Genomic DNA, 19,682 nt, shown 5'->3' with positions numbered 1-19,682 from the left:
CTCCCGTCGCGCCCCGGGCCCGCCGCCGCCGCGGCGTCGCCTAGCAACCCCTCCCCGCGCGTGCGCCCTCGCCGAGCTTCCGGTTCCGGGGCGCGCGGGAACATGGCGGCGGCCGGTGAGGAGGAGGAGACGACGGACTGGTAACATTCTCCCCTCCTCCACCCTTCCCCTGCCCCGGTGCCCCGCACCAACAGCCTAGCGGGGCCGGCGGCGCTGCTGCCGTCTGACCGCAGCCCGGTTTCCGCAGGGCGCTGCCGCCGGAGGTGGAGGTGCTGGAGTCCATCTACCTGGAGGAGCTGCGGGTGACGCGGGGCCACGACAGGTACGTACCGCGGCCCGCACCCCCCCCGGGCCCGGCCCGGCTCGGCTCCGCTCCGCCGCCCCTCACCTCGGCCTGCCCCGCAGGTGGGAGCCCTGGGAGATCAGCATCACCCTGCACCCCGCCACGGCCCAGGACCAGGACTCCCAGTATGTCCGCTTCACTCTGGTGCTGTCTGTGCCCCCCCAGGTAGGCTGTCGGCCCCCCGCGCCCCCCGTTGTCCCCACCCTGGGCCTCTCTGCCTTCCTTGTTGTGCTTTGTGTGTTTCTCCTTCTTTTCCTAGTATCCCGATAAAGCTCCAGAAATCTCAATCAGAAACCCGCGGGGGCTGTCAGATGAGCAAATTCAAAAGTGAGTGCTGAGAGGGTGGGGAGAGGGTGATCCTTCGCTTTGGAGATCCAGGAGGCAGAACCAGTGAAAAAGCTTTTCAGATTCACGTGGCTCCCCATGTCTGGTTAACAGTCAGATACAGGTCCTTAAGTCACCTTGTCTTAAATGTTATAGGAGCCGCTGGTGCTGAGTTTGACACTGAGGGGCCCACTTGATGGTTGTTCCCCTGTGGTCCCCTTGAAATGTAATCTAAATCCTCTGGGCCTTTGAAGCTGTTGGTCCTGCTTTGACAGAGGTGGGACTGAACAAAGTCCTTGGGCAGCCTGTTATTGCATTTGTGCTCCTGTCCTTGGTGCAGCAGAGTGTGTGCAGAAAGACACTGGTACCTGCCAGCAGCACAAGAGTAACAAAGCTCCCACCAGACCTGCTCAGGGTCTGCCATCAGATAAACAAAACCTGAGATTCACCAAAACCAAAGGTTGCTGGGTGAGCTCAAGTAAGGCAGTGAGGACAAAGGCTTCCAGTACACCAGCTTGTAGGGAGCCAGGAGAGCACGTGAATATGTATGTGCCCATCCCCTGCTGCAGGCAAAGCCGGAAGGCCAATGCTCTCTTTCTTCCTTTTTTCATCGTGGTGGGGTAGCAGGTATGTGGGACAGTGAAAAGGTGGGGCTAAATTTGTGTTAAGTATTTCTGATGCTTTGCTGTAGGATCTCCCAGACTCTTATAAGCATTGCTGAAGCCAGGCTGGGAACAGAAGTGCTCTACGAACTGATCGAGGTGAGAGCTCAGGGAGGTTGAGGGTGACGAACCACAGACACTGGTCCCTGACTGCCCAAGAGGTGGGACAGCCCTGAGCCTGTGGGCAGGCCAGTAAGTAAAATGTTTGCTTTAATGCTTCTGCAGAAGGGGAAGGAGATTCTCACTGACAATAACATTCCTCATGGCCAGTGTGTGATCTGCCTCTATGGATTCCAGGTAGGTGTGTCTCCTGGCCCCACAAGTGGGCTGGGAAGTGAGGCAAGAGAACAGGGAGCCTGTGGCTCAAAGCTTGGGATGCCAGCCTGGGACCGGGGTGTGCCTCAGCTGTACCCCCTTCGTCTGTAGGTGATACTACTGAGCATGAACCTTGCTGAGGCAATGTGTGCTGCTCTCCTTGTCAGCCTGAAGATAACCATCTACAGAAACTGGGTGTAGGGACAGCAAATGATGCCAGAGCATCTCATCTGCGAAGGAGTGGGTGGGGTGTGGGTATAGTTGCTGGTGCATCTCAGCTTCCCTGTGTTGGTGAGACCTCACCTGGAGTTCAACAAACCTGTGTTCGGGAGGGACTGAAACACATCTGTGCAGGTGTTGATGTCTCTGAAGACAGGGGAGCTTGCTTTGCCTGGGCTGCAAGGAGAGGCAGTGCCTACCTAGGAAGAGCACATCAGGTGGGAAGATTGCTGCTTACCCAGGAACACATGCAGAGAAACCGTCCAGAAAAACTTTGCATCTTGACATTAGGAGTATTTCTAACACTTGGAACAGGGAGCAGTATCCCAGTAAGAGCTGAGGAATTAGAGATGAAGCCCAGCAGAAGATGTTATGTGGCTCTGCCAGCAGTAGCACTAGTTCCCCACTGCCAGTACTGACATGGGAGTAAAAACCCACCTCAGCTGCGGAGGCTACACAACCCTGTGCTCGGAAACCTTTTAAAGCTGCCCTTTCTCCTCCACAGGAAAGAGAAGCCTTCACCAAGACCAAGTGCTACCACTACTTCCACTCTCACTGCCTGGCCCGCTATGCCCAGCACATGGAGGAGGAGATCCTCATGCAGCAGGAGGAGAGAGACCAGCACCTGGTGCCATCCCCCAAACAGGTATTAGGCCCTGGGCTCTCTCTCCTGGCTACCTACAGAGGCCCTCATGGCATCTCTGTCACCCACTCTGGGACATGGAGCAAGGGTTAGCGTGACCCAGCAGCACAGTCAATGTTGTGCCTGCCCTGAGAAGCAAAGTGAGGATTAGACCAAGTGATCTCCAAGGGCCCTTTCCGAGCAAAATTACCCCATGAGTTTTTTAGTACTTTAACAGTTGGTTTATTGGATCTCTGGATCAGAGTCTGCTGTGTGAGGGGGCAGGGGAGAGTTGCGTTTTTTGACTTCTGGAACCAAAAGAGTTAGGAAAGAGAGCTCCTTCTCTAGTTTTTGAACTGCAGGGGTTTGCAGCAGGATAAATGTGATGACCTGTGTTCTGGGGTGATAAAATCTGCCTGAGCAAGTGTTGGAACAGTTGTCAGCCACAGAGCAAATAGCGCAGCTGAGCATGAAACAAGTCAAAAGCTCCTTCCTGCAAAACCCTTACAAAGAGGTGCTGCCTAGATGACATGCTCCACTTTGGAGTGGAGAAAAATAGATCCTAGACTAAGGAGGACTGAAGCCATATGTGCTAACAGAGGAGGTTTGGAGCACAAATACCAGCATGCCTTATGGTGGAGACGCCTTCCATAGCAGTTTTTGAGACACCAGGCTGTTTTCATGCTGCCAGAACCCTCATGGTCTTCCCTACCCTGGCAGAAGTGTGAATAAGGCCACCCTGTTCCACTTCCCGGCTGGTGTTATCCAGCAGCATGTGAGCTGGGTCACAGCCAGGGTTTGGTATCACCTCTTGCCTCCCTTCAGGAAGTCGGTGTGCAGTGCCCTGTCTGCCGGGAGACCCTGGTCTACGATCTCTGTGCTCTGAAGGCGGCACCACCCCCGCAGCACCCGCTGGTAAGAGATGAGGGGCTCACCTGTGCAGCCGTGCCTGGTTGCTGGCTAGCTTCGACTGGGACATTATAATGCATGAATGAGTGCATGCTCTCAGGTCCTCCTAGATGGCCCATCCAAAGGGCAGTTCACAAAACCTAGCAGGGTTTCTCCTGACTTTGATGTGTCCACGAAGAGCAGGCTTAGTTGTATAGCCCTGAGTCTTGAGCAGATGTGCTAGGGAAGAGGTGATTCTGCCATGGGGCGTACTCACTGGGATATCACCAGGGTCAGGAGAGTGACCTGATTGTAGCTGCTCTGCATCTTGCTCCACAGCAGGGTGTCCCAAGGTAGTCACTGCAGGAACAGTGGGTCTGCATCTAGGGATTTCACGTGCATCTGTAGGCCTGGCCAAATGTGGCAAAGGGAAGCAGGTTGCCTGGGCGCTGTATGATCAAAGGAGCATTTGGGGAGCAGCCCTTAGTGCTGCCAGCTGCCTGTCCTTGATAGATGTTGAGAGTCCTTAACCCACCTTGCTTTCTGCTACTCAGGAGCCATACAGGCCAGATGCCAAGACACTGCAGCACCAGGAGGAACTACGCTTAATTTTCAAGAAACAGCAAGAGAAAGGGGGCATCATTGACCCTGAAGCAGAGAGGAACCGTTACTTCATCAGCCTCCAGGTGGTATGGCACTGGGGACAGAGAGCTGGCAAGGGGGGCCCTGGACTGCAGGACTGAGCACTGTCATCTGCTGTGGGACATCTGCTGTGACCCTGTCCCTTTCTTCACTGGTGACTTCTTTCTTTCAGCCTCCAGCTGCTGTTGATCCAGGCCAAGCAGCCACTGCCTCTGAAATGCCGGTGAGCGCAAGTGCTGTGAACGTGCCCCAGCTGCCCAGTCAAGCCTCAGCTACAGAGCCAGCCGGGGTGCTGGAGACCAGGGCAGAGCCCAGGCGGCCCGAGAGGCCTTCTGTGCCCAGACAGCAACAGAGCAAGAGGGAGAAGCACAGAGGGGAGAGGCCAGCCCCCAGAGGCCAGGGCAGGCAGTCATGCAGTGGCTTGCAGGAACCGGCAGAGGAAGCCTGTCATCCGCTCCATGGCTCCAGGGGGGCCAGAGGCTTCAGCCAGAGACCAGAGCGGAGACTTGGTGGGAGACACAGCCAGGAGTTTCCAAAGCCTCACAACAGAAGCAGGGCTGCTGCTTTGGCTGAAAGAAAGGAGTTGTGTCCTGAAGATCCCTCACCAGTAACTGAAGCAGCGGACTTGAAAGCAGAGCACCGTGATGTGGAGAGATGGTCCCCGGAGGAGGGGGCTGAGGCCCAGGGCAGGGAGATGGAAAACCTGGCATTCAACCGCAGTGAGCACAGAGCAGCTCCCAGCTGGCAGGGCCACCACAGGCCCTGGGACTGCGGGAGGTGGGAGAGGTCCAGAGTCCAGGAGCGTGGTTCCTACCCCAGAGCGCCAAGAGGGCGAGGAGCGTTCAGGCCCAGTGGACAACGAGAAGCCCATCTCCTTGAGAAGGAGAGTGGCTCCTAGCAGGAGTGGGGAGTGGCTGAGCTGGGGGAGGGAAGAGCTGTTTATGGGGGGAACAGTAAAGGCTTTGGTGGAGCAGTAGCAAGCAGGCACCGTACCCCTTGGGAGGAAGAAGGCAGTTGGCATGTGGCACAGCTTGGGACAGGCAGTGTCTCCAAGGTATGTGCATAGTAGAGCATCCTGGCATGAATGACTGGCTGTCACCAGCATTGGAGAAGCTGACTCCTGACAGATCACGTCAACCTCGGTCTCAGAGGACCCAGGGGACAAAGGAAGCCTTGACTGGGGACCCGCAGCCATCATCCCTGTTTGTGAGCGACCAAGAAACATGCACACCTATAGAGCAAATGGAATGAGCCCCGTGCGGTGCTAAGGCAGAGCCAGAGTTGTGGCAGGACCTTTCCTGGAAGCCAGCATCCCAGTGGAGCCGTGGTAGTGCCAAGCGATGAGGCTGTACCAGGACAGCAGTCTGGAGCTCAGCTTGCTATGTCGCCCATCCCTTCTCAGCATACCTTCTCAACTGCTGTCCCTGTCCCTTGAAGACAACATTCCTTCTCCTGCAGCCCTGACCACTGTTCAGCTGATGGGCTTGGCCAGGCAAGTTCCTTTGGATGACAGGACATTTCCCAGTCCCAGCCAGGAGACCTAAACTAAGCTTAAGTCAACACATTGGCAGGTCAGGGCTGTCTGGTGACTGAGGCTTTGGGTTGGCTCCTATTCCCCCAGGAAGCCTGAATTTAGGTGGAGCTCCTGCACTGTCCTTCAGCTGCTTTCACGCAGGCAGAAGCTGATAGGGGAGACCTGGGAAGAGCACTCTGCTTTGTGACATGTATCTCTTGGGATCCCCCTCTAAGGCCAGGCTGTATCTTGGAGCTTCCAGCAGCCTGAAGACATGCCCTAGTACTTTGGATACTCTTACCCTCCTTTCCTTAAGCTGATCTTGCCTCAAAGAAATGAGGATTTGGGTTTACCTTGGTGCCAATCCTGCTGCTGCTGCTTCACGGATTTAAACAGCGTCCCACTTCAGAGCTGTGAACAGGTGATCCCAAACCTCTGAAGTGGGACACTGCTATTAAATTAATTCATTGAGTCTTCTCCATGCCTGCTCCCTTTGTTTTCTTTGCACTCTTGCTCCTCTTCTTTGCTGTTTGGAGCAAAGACATTGATCCCTCATACTGCTTGCTCCCCTCCCTGCTCCCTACATCCAGAGCCGGGGCAGAGACCTTCCCCTGGCACTCCTGGGTGGCTGGCAGGAGGTCTTCCCAGTCCCTGCTTTGCCTGGCTCACTGTAAGCTGTCTGGCTCACCCGGACAGCTGATTCTTTCACACTTGTTCGTGCCTTTTGCCCCCACCTCTCTTTTGGCCACACATGTGTTGTTACTGTTTTCTTTCTCCTGCTAAATGCAAAAATGGCCATGCCTCCACGGACTTGACAGAGCTTTGTGTGAGGTGCCTCAGAAGCCAAGGGCTGCATGCTGGTCAGGAGGGCATTTGTGCTGCATCTGCCTGGCTGATCCTTTGGCACATGAAGGGTGCACAAAAGCTCTTTTGAGTGGGTCCTCCTCACCTGCTGCCCCATTCTGTCCATGCCCAGCCTGGTCCTGAAGGGGCTTGTTTAACCTGCTGCCCAAGAACCTTATGTGCTTAAATTTCCATCATGGGCCTATTTTCAACTCTAATGCTCTAAAAGCATTTTTTGCCCTCCTTGCTCTGAGCCTACACTACCTGTCCTGGGCTTGGGGATCCGAGGGTTGTGGGAAACCTCGGCTGGTCCGAGGGATCGGAATGCGAGCTTAACATTAGCCTTGAACAGATACCCGTGTATCCTTGAAGAGCCTGGGAAAGACCTGAGAAGAGCTGAGTCAACAAGATAAGGAACCTCCAGATGCGCATGTACGAGAAGTGTATCAAAGATGTAGCAAAGAAAAGGCCATCCGGTCATGAACTGATGGTCTGTGAGTGAACCCATCGTGTATAGACACCTGTTCTTAAGAAATACTTAAAAAGGCTTGTTAGAACAATAAACGGGGGCCTTTGGCCTTTTGGCTTTTGTGCACAATTCTTTGTGTGTCGTGGTCCGTCTCAACAGCGCCACCTGGTGACCCCGACGCGATCACAGCAATGGCACTGCGCGGGCGGCGGGCGGCCCGCGGGGACGGAGCCCAGCACGGCAGAGCAGCGGGCAGAGCTGCCGGAGCCGGCTTTGGAAGAGACACCTGGATAAGGTGAGCTGCTGGGAACATGGGTACTTCATTAAGTAAGGAAGAGACTATTATCGTTACTATGTGGAAAATGATTTTGCAAAAACGAGGAGTTCAGTTGGAGGAGTTGTTATTGCGAAAAATGTTACGGAGTAAAAGAACAAGGATATGAAACAAATCTTTTAGTGTTTCTACTTGGAAAGAGTTAGGCGATAAACTGACTGTGCCACACGGGGGGAAGTGGGGGCAAAGACTGCAGCATTTTTAACGACATGGCGTCTGCTTTATGAAACTTTGAAAGACTTTAAAGTGCAGCGAGATCAGACAGGGCACTGCTTCAGCTTCTAAAACCACGCAAAGTCTTGTACCCCCCCGTGCCGCTTCCTTCAAAGGAAGAGACTCAGAGGAATGCACAAATTATGGACGCTAAGGGGACAACGGGGGATGTAATGTTGGAAGGAGAAAAGATTGTAGGTTCTGGAGCACACCCTAAAACCCATGAACCGCGAAGGAGGGTGAAGCTTTGGGAGGACTCTGGTGATGAGATGTACACAAAAAGCTTTCTGACAGCTGGTGATAAAACTTATAAAACACCTGCAGAGCTGTTAAATGAGCCAGAATCAGTTGACTCCAATAATTCAATTCCAGTAGAGCCATCGGCTCCACCATCTCCTCTTTCAGATGAAGGAGTAACTCTGTATCCTCCACTCCCAGGTGGAGGGCCTGATGATTGGGATAATCCGATGAATAGGGGTGGGGAGAGAAAGAATGAACAGGGCCAGAAAGCAAAACAACAATTGGAGAAACCTCTTGGGGGTCCCTCTTGTAGAAAGATGCTGCAGTCATGTGATTTACCTCCTGTATGTATTACTGTTTGTCCATATAATCCTCTAACTTTTTGGCAGAAGGTAAAAGCACAGGCTTTGCAGGAAATGAATTGGGATTTATCTGAGGTGATAGACATCTCAATGTCAGAGCCTGCTGCCGACACTTCTGTAACAATGGCATCTCCTGTTGCAAGGGGGGACCCAGCACAAGGGATAATGAACGAACACAAAGCATGTTCATGGAAGGTAATCCAAGATTTGCAGAAATGTGTAGCACAATATGGTCTGAATTCTCCAGCGACTCTTCAATTAATTAGACTATTAACTATGGAAGAAATTACACCTTATTATATTGCTATGTTAGTGCAGGTCATGTTTCAACCGGAGCAATATGCTGTTTTTAAAACAATATGGGTGCAGAAGGCTGATGCCCAAGCACTTAGAAATGTACAGTTTCCACAAGATGATGTGCACTTTGGTAATGGTTCAGATGTGCTAACAGGAACAGGACGGTTTTCTAATCCACAACGTCAGGCACAGTAGCATCTATTGATTTTAGAACAGGTTAAGGCTGTGGGTATTGAAGCCTTAATACAGATGGCCGAATTAGCTGAACCAAAAATATCCAAATATACCATGATTCAACAGGGGGCTAGAGAACCATTTTTGCAGTTGGTCGAAAAGTTGCAAGCTGCAGTGGAAAAACAAGTATTTGATGGGAATTTAAGGACTGTGTTAGTAATTCGTGAGAGACAATGCAAATGCCAATTGCCAAAAAATTATTGAGGCGTTGCCAGGGGACCCCACCCAGGACACGATGATACAGGCTTGTGCCAAAGTGGGATCTGTAGAGCATAAAGTGGTGACCCTGGCCACAACCATGACTGCTTTGAAAACAAAAGACGAGAAATGCTTTAGTTGCTGCCAGAGTGGGCACATTAAAGTAGCATGTTCTAATGAAAATAAAAAGGGTGGCACGGGTAGAGCAGCAGGAGCAGCAGTGGTTACATGTCATAAATGTGGAAAAAACGGTCATTTTGCAAAGACCGTGCATTTGCATTTTGCAAAGTGTCAGTCTAAATTTCACTTAAATGGCCAGCCCTTGCCACAGGGGAACGGCAAGAAGAGTGCGAGGGGTTGTGCGAAGACACAAGTGCCTGCCACATCAGCAAACAATCCATTTCTCGGCCATCCTCAAACACGAGCCTTTGTGACTGGTTATCAGGGAAAACCAGTGGATCAGCCGGCACTATCCACTGCCGACACAGTAACTATAACAACACACAGGGTACATAAAGTCCTCTTGGATACTTGGGGACCTACTGGGGAAGGGCTAAGTGCATTATGAATTGGACCGTCAAGTGCTACTGTACAAGGATTTATGGTACATGTAGGAGTCATTGATGCTCACTATGAGGGACAAATCTGTGCTATGGTTCAACACTCACTCCACTGTTACAATAGACAAAGGCACTCGCATTGCTCAACTTGTACCTTTTATGAGTTGTGTTCCTAGGACTGAACAGGTCACCCAGGGCACTGGAGGGTTTGGATCCACTGGACAACTGCAAGTGTTTTGGACACAGACACTGTCTGACAGTCGGCCACAAATGGTGTGTGCGCTGTCTATGGATCAGGCATCACCAACATCGTTGAAAGGTAACTGGACTATTGGATACAGGTGCAGATGTCACTATTATTTCTCAGTGAGACTGGCCTTCCTCTTGGCCTGTCATCTCCACCACCCAAGGAGTTTGTGGGCTTGGGGGGAATTGCCACTGGGTCTCATAGCAGAGAAACCAGTACTTATCACCAACCCAGAAGGGCAAAAGGCTACTGTTCGACCTTATGTGGCTGTGGCCCTTCTAAATTTATGGGGAAGAGACTGTTTGTCACAATGAGGTGTTCGGATAACTACGGATTTTCAGTAGGGGTCACTGTGTTGCAGGGCATGAAAAGACCCACAATGGCTTTGGAAATGGTTAACGGAAAAGCTGGTCTGGGTGTATCAGTGGCCCCTCAATCATGAAAAAGAGTGTAGCCCTGCAAAATTTGGTAGCAGAACAATTAGCTGCAGTGGAACACCCAGTGTTTGTAATTAAGAAAATATCAGGAAAATGGTGATTTATTACATGATTTGCGTCGGATCAATGAGGTGATGGCAATAATGGGAGCACTGCAACCAGGATTGCCTTCACCCACAATGATCCCCATGCAATGGGAAATTGTTGTGATGGATCGAAAGTACTGGTTTTTTACAATTACATTAGATATGGATGATATGGAAAAGCTTGCTTTTACAGTTCCATCGATTAATCATGCTGAACCAACACAAAGGTATCACTGGAAACTGCTTCCACAAGGAATGAAAAATTCACCTGCCATTTGTCAATGGTTTGTTGCTCAGGCCTTGAGCCCAATTAGAGAAAAATATTCAGCAGGGTACTGTTATCATTATATGGATGATATCCTTTTGGCTGCTCCTACATCTCAAGTGTTGTCGGCAATGGAATCCGACACACGAGTTTCACTGAACAGTATGGCCTGGTGCCAGAGAAGGTACAGCGCACCCAGCCGTGGCTTTATTTAGGCGTGCAGGTGCTTGATCGAACTGTGCAGCCACAAGCAATCCAGTTAATGATGGAGGTGAAAACCTTGAATGATGTACAAAAATTAGCAGGAATTTTTAATTTGATACGGCCTTATTTAGACTTGACTTCATCACACTTGAGGCCTCTTTTAGAATTATTAAAAGGGGACACTGGTATTGCAGCACCACGGTCCTTAATCCCTGAAGCAAGGCAAAACAAATTGAGATGGTGGAACGGGCAATACAGGAAAAGCATGTTTGGAGAATTGAGATGACTGTTGTGGTACAGGTATTTGTTTTAATTGATGACATGATACCATTTGCAATGATCATACAATGGAACTCTGGTTGGGAAGACCCACTTCATGTATTGGAATGGGCTTTCTTGTCTTGTCGTAACAGAAAAACTGTTCCTGGCCTATTTGAATTATTGGCACAAATCATCATTAAGACCCGAATGACACGCTCAGAGCTGTTGGCAAGGGACCCGGAAAGAACTGTATTGCCTGTGCAGTGGACTGTTTTGAGTGGTGTCTAGCTAAAAGTTCAGCATTGCAAGCCACATTAACGAATTATACGGGACAAACTGAGTATCATCTTCCCTCTCATCCATTATGTAAATTAGGAAGTCAGATACATATTGGCCAGAAACAATTAAGCCAAAAGGAATCTGTAACAGGTCCCACAGTATTTACAGATGGGTCAGGAAGGACTGGAAAGGCAGCTGTTGTCTGGTATGATGGTCATCAGTGGCAACACATACTCAAGCAACAAGAAGGCTCCCCTCGAACTGTTGAACTTTGTGTTGTTACTTTGGCATTCCAAGGATTTACTTGTGCAATGAATGTTGTTATGGACTCAGCACATGTAGCGGGGCTGCTACAACAACTGGATAAGGCAGTCTTGGGGGATGTGAGTAACACCTGGTTAGTTGGTGTGCTACAGCTATTACAGCTGACAATTCAAAAAAGATTGCAACCATATTGTGTTTTGCATATTAAAAGCCATACCACTTTGCCTGAATTCCTGGCAGCTGGTAATGCGCAGGCAGACCAGTTGGTCTCAGCTGTGGCAACAGGACCGGTGCCTAACGTGAAACAGCAAGCAATTGAATCCCATAGGTTTTTTGCATCAAGGCTTTCGTGCCTTGAAATGTCAATTTCATTTAACAACTGCAGAGGCCCGTTCTGTTGTTGCAGCCTGCCCTGACTGTCGGGGCCAGCACATACCTGCCTATTATGGTATGAACCCCAGAGGTCTAAAAGCTTGGCAGATTTGGCAATCTGATGTTACCCACATTGGAGAGTTTGGTAAATTTAAATGCGTGCATGTGTCTATTGACACATTTTCATCAGTCATGGTAGCTACTGCACACACAGGGGAAACAGCTCAGGATGTCATTCGACATTGGCAATGAGCTTTTGCTGTATGTGGTGTTCCGCATCAAATTAAGACCAATAATGGTCCTGCTTGTTTCCAGCTGAGTGAAAGCTTTTTTACAGCTTTTGGGGGTTACCCATGTCACCAGTATCCCTCATTCTTCCACCAGACAAAGCACTGTGGAATGTGCACATGGCACATTCAAACGCCTTCTTCAAAAACAAGAAGGGGGAATGACTGGTGAACCCCCTGAAGCACAGTTAAATGAAGCCACTTATGTGCTGAATTTTGTTAATGTAACAGAGGATTTGCACGAGCCACCTTTGGTTTTCTACTTTGAGTCCCTACGTAAAATGACCACTGTTTCCCCTGGTGTTAATGTTAGGGTGAAGGACCTGCAGAGCGGTCAATGGTCACCTCCATGTGATTTATTAACCTGGGGAAGAGGGTATGCTTGTGTCTCCACAGACAGCAGCCCCTGGTGGGTTCCTGCTCGCTGTATTCGGCCTGTTATGGATGATTCATGCAGGTGAAGAATGGATGGTCTGACAACCAAAGCAGAATGTATGGATAACTTTGGCAAACATAATGCATCAAGAAGCTTTATGTCTTTCTGTCGCTACCCCTGAAAATCCTTTTTCTATCTGCTTGGTTGGGTTGCCTCTAGACATTTGGCCATGCCCTTTGTCTCTGTGAACCGATCATGTATAGACACCTATTCCTGAGAAATATAGAAAAAGGTTTGTTAGAACAATAATGGCGGCCTTGGCCTTTTGGCTTTTGTGCACAACTCTTTGTGTGTTGTGTCCACTTCAACAGCAACAGTCAGACCTTGTGCCCTGCTGGGGACGCAGGCTGAGCACTCACTCCCTGAAGAGAGCCCTAATTTTACTTCAGTGCTCACTCTGTCCTTGTTCCAGCTGGTTTCTGGGTGAACGGCCTGCCCACAGTTGGGTGAAATGATGTAAACTTTATCTGACATTGGTGCTTGTTCTGTGACCTCCTGCCTTCACTGTGAATTTGCTGCACTCCAAGAAAGGTGACCGATTATGTCCTGAAAGAAACACAGAAGATCTGTGCCCCTTGCTGAAGCTCCGTGGCTTCCTCCAGTAAGCCAGGCTTACTCTCAGTAGGAAAGCTGCTGTGCATAGTGTTTGGAGCATGGGAATTCAGCCATGGAAATGGGAGGTGAGCAAGGACTTCAGTAAATTCAATCAAATGCCAGACATGTTAGAGGGAGGATTTTTTCCCAGGAGTAAGGATTTAGGAAGGCCGCTCACCTTTCTGACTCACTGCCATCAGCCTGGAGCAGAGAACATTTTGCAAGTGCATGGAAATGAATCTGGGCTAAACAAAACAAACCTCCAGGCCAGAGGGGAGGAATGGAGCCTGCACCCTGCCCTGGGGCTCCTTGCCTGGTGTCCACCTGTGTCACCCACCTACCTCACAAGGCTATTGTGAGGCTTAACTGGCAAAAGCAGTCAGGCTGGGCAGAAGGACATCGGTGGTGTCTGTAGCATTAACACTATTAAAAGCAAACAGTGAAAGATGTCACCTGTGCTGTCATGTAGTGGTATCTTGCCCCTCTCGCTCCCCCTCACCACTCCCCCATCCTCTCAAACTGCTGTGAGGCATTCGCCAGACACTGGTCAGCTTTTACTGAAGAGGCTGGATCTGAGCAGTCAACCTCAGTGGGATGGCCAAGTACAGGGTCTGAGATGCCAACAGCAGCAGCCTGCTCCAGGAGCCACCTTGAGTCACTAGAGACCCCTGCCGTGCCTACAGGATCAACCCTTCACTTGCAGAGACATCTGCGCGAGTCTGGGGGTTGCATCACAGCTGTGCCTCTTTACACTGAAATTCAGCTGGGTGGCACCAGCTGGGCCCCTTCCCATCCCCATGTGCTCTCAGCTTCACCCTTGGCCCTGCAGGACAGGGCCAAGAGGAGGGCTGAGCAGCAACCTAACAGCTTGAGCGTGGCCTGGAACCAGCTCCCCCAGCCCCACCAAGGTGACACAGCTCCCAAACTGAGGATATGAACAAGGGGCTGGCTCTGGGGAACCAGATTTAGGGACTCTGAAACAGGGACAGGGGAGCGGAGAGGCTCTGGCTGGCTTGTTCTGTGGGTCAGCACGCACATGCTGACACTTGGTTCTGTGGTGTGGGGAAGGAGGTGCAGAACCTGCCTGCTTTTTGATTGCATTTCAGGCACCTGTGGCTCTACCAGCCCATCCAGGACTTTGACTCCTGGCAGGAAAGAAGCCCAATGACAGGAAAAAGGCTGCGAGACTACCAGCAGCAGGCCACATCCCTCCTTCAACCATGCAGGGCCTCTCCTGCTGGAAAAGACACAAATAGTCACCTCCAGCAGGGATTTCTGCACCTTGTACCAGGCTGGCCCGGCTGCAAAAATTCATGTTGGTATTAATATCAGGCTCTTGGGAAGATATTCTGTAACCAGCCAAAGCCTCTCATCTGCCCTGCCCCGAGGTCTGCAGTAGCTCCAGCCCCACATTGCTGGTAGGAGGGACAGTCAAGCCCACCCAGGAACGATGTCCAAGCAGATCTGTGACTTGGCATCACAGCCCAGCAGGGGAGGAGCTGTGGCACCAGCCTACAGCCCAATGGGCAACGAGCTGTCTCTTGGTAGCCGCTTTTTTCTAAAACACTCTGGATTTCCAGTACTGGCAGTGGCCAGGACCTGGTCAGCAGGGCTCTGGACCAGCAGCTGGATACTGGGGCTACTAACAGGTGAAGGGACTGGAAAGCCAAGAGCCACGCTGTGTATTTCAGAGGATATTCACAAACCAGTGAAGACCGCTGTCCCTTCAAAGGCCAGCAGCTCTTTAGTAGTGCAGCACCCCAATGTCCTGCCCCAAGGAAATGCCCTTCTAGTGCACCCCCAGGCTGTCCTGCAAGGAAGGTGATTCACATCCAGAAGCCTTGGCAGCTTACAGCAATCCCAGCACGAGGCACACACAGGGACGGTGCAGTAGCACCAAAGTCTGGGGAGCAGCAAGAGCTGACTCCCTCTCCACACTGCAAGGCTGGCAGTTCTGACTCTCCATGTGTTTTAATAAAAAGTCAAGGCCTTGGAGGAGTAGAGGTGAACAGAAACCTGGCATGCATGGCTGGGCAGCTTCATGGCATCCCTGAGATGGTCACATCCTTGTCCCAGTCCTCTTAGCGTGGCCAGGGAAAGCTGGGCCCCTGGTCACAGCAGGATGGAGCGTATGTTTGAAATGGCTCCTTCAGGGTCTGTCTTGTAGAGCATGAAGTGACCCTGCACCTGGGCAGCACTGATCTGTTTGGAGACTGCCAGTGCCTGCTCTGCAAACCGCTCGGCTGCAGCCAGGGGTTGCTCAGGGTAGAAGCGCTGGAACATGCAGGCAAGCTGCCAGCGGGAGCAATGGCCCACGTACTGCTTGAGATCCACACGGCCGGGACGCACCAGGGCTGGGTCCAGCCTGTTGAGAGACACAGGTGACTTGAAAACCTGATCAAAGTGTCTCTGCAGGGTGGGTCCTGCAGGAGGCCCCCCTCCACACCAGCACAGCACTATCTGCAATGTGCTCTGCACTGTGAGACGATGAAGATGAGGAACAGGTTTGTCCCTGGGAAGGTTGAGGGGGAAAATCAACTCAAAAGCAAGAGAGCTGGGGAAGGGCTGGCTCCGGAGGAGGACAAGCGTGTCCTGGAAACAGCTCTGCCCATCTCTGTCCCATGGGCAACCTCTAAACAACCCTCTAGGCCAGCATGGTCTGGAGCGAGCCAAGACTGCCACAGTGCAGTGTCTGGCCAGGTGCCATGAGCCCACATTGCATCCTGCCAACCCAGTGGGCTGTGCGTGGGGCCAGTGTTTCCACTCGCAGCACAGTCAGAACCCCAAAACCTGCAGGTCCCACAGGCAGGAAGCTGGTACTGCTCCTGAAGGGCACAACTGTGGTCTGAACAGCAAAGAAGCACCCGAGGCTCCATCAAAAAGGATCCTGATTAGCAATCAAAGGATTTGCATCTCAAGGGAGGATTTGGGAAACCTCCAGTTGTCAAGCTGAAGGATGCAAATAGCCCTCCATAAAGCCCATCAAAAGAGAGCAAGGTTTTTCCCCTGCTACCTTCCCTGTTCCCTCCCAGGGGGCAGCTCTGACCTGTCCACATAGTTGGTGGTCATGAAGACAATCCGGGCCTCTGTGGATGCCACACCGTCCAGCGCATTGAGGAGGCCGCTGAAGGTCAGGCGCCCCATGCCTTGGTACACAGCTGGGTCTGGAGACAGAGGTGTCTGAGATCATATCCATTGGCCACTAACCCCGTGTAGTCTTGCAGGCCACCTCCCTATCACCTAAGGCTTAAGCCAAGCTCCCCGTCCCGAGGCTGGCCCCCTGCGTCTCCTTGGCTGGCAGCATATTCACTTTCCCTACCCACCTGCACCCATGGGAACCCAAAAAGAGAACAAGGGGGAAAGCCACCTCCTCCTTCATGCTGAAAACAACTGGGCAGGAGAAGTGTCTCTGAGAATAAAGGACCCAAATTCCTCTTTATATAGCCTAGCCAAAACTGGGCAAGGTGCAGCTTGGGCCCTGAGGCCCCTGAGAGCTGCCCACTCATGGTCTCTGCTGGTGCAGCAGAGCAGCCCAGAGTTCAAACTTTCCCCCAGCACAGCCAACAAACATCCCTCCCACTCCTGGCCCAGGAACAGGGCACCACTCACTCTCAGCAGCGAGGTCCCGGCTGATGAAGGCAGCATCCACATCTTCCAGCAAGATGATGCTCTGCTGCGGTGCCACACTCAGGAGATGATTGAGCCGGTCATCAGAGAGGCTGCGGTCACTGAGGCTAAGCAGGCAGATACTGTACTGCAGCTCCCCGGCCAAAGCTGTGCTGGGAAGGACACAAACCACAGGGGTGGAATCACAGTGAGAAAGCCCAGAGCAGAGGAAGAACCAGAGCTCCCTGCCCAGCAGCAGAGGAGAGGACATAGGCACCCTCCCCTGGTGGGGATCAGACATGGGGAGTGAGTGGGAGCACCTGCTCAGCCCGTTGGTGCTATGCAGCACTGTGAAAAGCAATGGGCTCATCACCCAGACCTGTCACGGTGCCAGCAACGCAAATGCTTACACCAGGCATCACACAGGTGGCACAGCCCACTCCTGCATTTCAAACCCAGACTCACCCACACCCTCTCACCAGAGACTGCTGTGCCCCAGAGCAGGCAGCTAGCAGTAAAAATGCCATTAGCCAATTGGCAATACTCACATGAAACTGCTTTTCCCACAGCCAGGAGGACCATACAGCAGGTAGCCTCTTCGGTAGGGGATCCCTAGGAAGACAGTGACCTTTTAGGAACCAGCTGGGATGCTCTGAGCTCTCCCCACTAGAGCCATGGGGTTGTGCTGAGCATGCACAGAGGACACACCAGGGGAAGGCAAGCAGCAGGGAAAAACCTCTCTGCAGCCATCTCCAGAGAGGACCACAGGCATCCTGCCCCACCCCACAGCAGCACTGCAGGAGCAATGAACTTCATGGCTTACTGCAGTTTCCAGGACTGGACTGAACCAAGGGGAGTGTGTCCCTTTGCAGACCCAGGACTGACATCACTGCCTGGGCTTGTTCATTTGCAGGATGTGCTGAGGGTGGTGTCCCACAGCCGTGGCTGCAGGAAGGTAAGGAGCCATGCTGGGCACAGTACAGCGGACACAACACTGGAGCCTTGCCTCTCTCACTGTACCACTTGGGGTTGTCGATGAACTCCTTCACATCCTGGACCAGCTTCTCTGACACACCTTCCTCCAGCACCACAGAGCTGAGAGGCCGCCGGCGGCGGGGGAAGCCAAACTGCCGCCACTCGGCTCCCATGGCTGTGTACATGATCGTTCTCCCCTCCTGCTGCTGCAGCGCCAGCTCCCGGGCTGCAGAGAGAGGCAGAGGGGACAGCTGGCAGGGAAAAGGATCTCCTGTGAAGCCCTGGGTGTCTCCAGGAAGCAGGCTGTTCCCAGCAGGACCCCATGAAGCTCCCCTACAGACCTTCCCGGAGGATGCTGAAGAAGATCTCCCGGTTGGTGCCCAGTGCAGTGAAGGTGACAGACTCCCATGGCGTCCCTGTGTGCAGGTCAATCATCTGCTTCTCCCGGTTGCGCTCGATGCGAATCCACTTCCTGCGATACCTGGGGCGAGAAGATGGGGTTGGGCAACAGCGGTCCAGCACCACTCAGCTGCGCCCAGCCCAGTTTGTGCATCAAGAACACTCATCTCTGGTAAAGATATCACCTCACAGTGGTGAATACAGACTCCTCTCGCATCTCTCAACCTCCTGCACTAACCCAGACCCAAGGAGGAGGCAGGATCCTCTCTGCTGCCTCCATGGATCCCCCAGGTTGAAGTTCCCTTGCCAAAGTGAGGGCCAATCCCCAGACTGTTTTTCCTTGCCCTCTCTTACCAGATGAAATGGTTCCCAGGGCTGGGGACAAAGTCAAACTTGGTGCTGACGCGCCCGCTTTCGTGCTGCAGGTATGATGTCTCAACACTGAGGTGCTGCGTGTGCTTGGCGTGGTGGGAGATCCAGTTCAGCAGCCAGTGGTAGCTCTTATCCTTGCTGGGCACCTCCAAGGTAATCATATAATGACGCCTGAAAGCCACCAGCCCAAACTGGGCCCCCTTCCGAGCTAATGCCAGGGCTGTGCCCACCCCAACGAGGCCGAACCCAGCCCCAAAGTACGGGTTGTCCTTCAGTGCTAAGACAAAGTCAGAAAAGGGCATTGTGGGAGGTTAAGAAGGCTCTTTCCACAGCACCATCTCCGCACTCCAGAAACAAATCTGCATGGAAAAAGAAGGACTGAATGGCAGCAAGGGACACAATGGATTGCCCACAGTTCCCTGGGCTTTATTTTAGCCAGCTCTCAACGTGAAAGGCTGCCTGGCACATACCGATCTCCCACATCCATGCTTATCTTACTACTGGAGGTTCAGACTGCCACCGGCTGCAGGAGCCTCCCTGCTCTCTGCAGGCCACTGGGCGAGACAGGCAGGAAAGGGCCAGGAGCTGTAGGCTCTCAAGCAAGCACAGGAGCACTCTGTTGTTTCGTCAGCCATTACAACAGTTTTGCACAGTTTTATTCTTTAAGCAGCTAGAAATCACAAGTACTGCAATTATTTAAGGTTTATTGTTTGAAAAAGCTGAAGTGCCTCGGCCAGCTGAGCCAAGAGCTGGTTCTTTGCTGTTGGCAACGGGTGCACAAATGTGGTGGAAGCAGCACCTCCGCGTGTGGATAAAGGGCACCGGTCGCACACACAGGGGGCTTGAAGTTTCTCCAGCTCTCAGCAGGGGTCTGTCAGATATAGGGGATGAGGAGGCGCCTCTCTTGACAGATACACAGACCCGCTCTGCCCCCTCAAGCAGCACCCCGCCTCCCCCAGAACAGGGTCTGACGCCACAGCAAGGCTCCTTCCCAGGGCAGGGTGTCCCCTGCCCCGCAGGACGGCTCGGGCCCACGGCACGGTCGCCGCTCCGCAGTGGGGCCTTCCCCCGCCGCAGCCAGCCTCAGCCCCGCGGCAGGAGCCCACCTTCCCCGGCAGGAGACCCAGCCCCACACCGGCTTTCCCCACGGCAGGGGCCCAGCCCCCGGCCGCGCCCCGCACCAGGAGCCGGCCTCCTGCGGCCCCCGGCCCCGCCGCCCCTCACCTCCGCGCGGCGCCGCTCTGGCCCGCGCCACGCCGCTCTCTATGGCCCCAGCCTCACTTCCGCCCGGCGCCGCTTCCGGTCGGCTGCCGGCTGGCA

At 52.8% G+C, this 19,682-nt stretch overlaps 2 protein-coding genes across 6 annotated transcripts; one reads left to right on the top strand and one right to left on the bottom strand.

The window, feature by feature from the left end:
- Window positions 1-52: 52 nt before the first annotated feature.
- On the top strand, window positions 53-6,005 carry RNF25 (ring finger protein 25). 4 transcript variants are annotated; one of them, XM_037397933.1, is made up of 10 exons: window positions 54-140; window positions 248-322; window positions 406-508; window positions 603-670; window positions 1,359-1,428; window positions 1,555-1,626; window positions 2,369-2,509; window positions 3,311-3,400; window positions 3,928-4,059; window positions 4,188-6,005. In XM_037397933.1, exons 1-10 carry the CDS (start codon window positions 103-105, stop codon window positions 4,911-4,913), a joined length of 1,515 nt encoding a protein of 504 aa, XP_037253830.1. In that variant the 5' UTR covers window positions 54-102; the 3' UTR covers window positions 4,914-6,005. The 4 variants fall into 4 exon arrangements, with proteins under 4 accessions (XP_037253831.1, XP_037253830.1, XP_037253829.1 ...); XM_037397932.1 differs by having other exon boundaries at window positions 3,928-4,062; XM_037397934.1 differs by lacking the exon at window positions 3,311-3,400 and having other exon boundaries at window positions 53-140; window positions 3,928-4,062.
- An 8,672-nt stretch (window positions 6,006-14,677) lies between these two features.
- On the bottom strand, window positions 14,678-19,658 carry LOC119152526 (mitochondrial chaperone BCS1). 2 transcript variants are annotated; one of them, XM_037397936.1, is made up of 8 exons: window positions 19,587-19,658; window positions 18,345-18,721; window positions 17,933-18,072; window positions 17,623-17,817; window positions 17,165-17,228; window positions 16,620-16,789; window positions 16,057-16,174; window positions 14,678-15,375 (listed from the first exon to the last, which is right to left on the bottom strand). In XM_037397936.1, the coding sequence occupies exons 2-8, from the start codon at window positions 18,662-18,664 to the stop codon at window positions 15,123-15,125; spliced, it is 1,260 nt and encodes a 419-aa protein (XP_037253833.1). In that variant the 5' UTR covers window positions 18,665-18,721; window positions 19,587-19,658; the 3' UTR covers window positions 14,678-15,122. The 2 variants fall into 2 exon arrangements, with proteins under 2 accessions (XP_037253833.1, XP_037253834.1); XM_037397937.1 differs by lacking the exon at window positions 19,587-19,658 and having other exon boundaries at window positions 18,345-19,484.
- Window positions 19,659-19,682: the final 24 nt, after the last annotated feature.

Source organism: Falco rusticolus, chromosome 8, assembly GCF_015220075.1.
Source record: "Falco rusticolus isolate bFalRus1 chromosome 8, bFalRus1.pri, whole genome shotgun sequence".
In the NCBI taxonomy this organism is placed as follows: domain Eukaryota; kingdom Metazoa; phylum Chordata; class Aves; order Falconiformes; family Falconidae; genus Falco; species Falco rusticolus.
The sequence above is the reverse complement of the archived record's forward strand: the minus strand, read 5'-3'. Positions and strand labels throughout refer to the sequence as shown.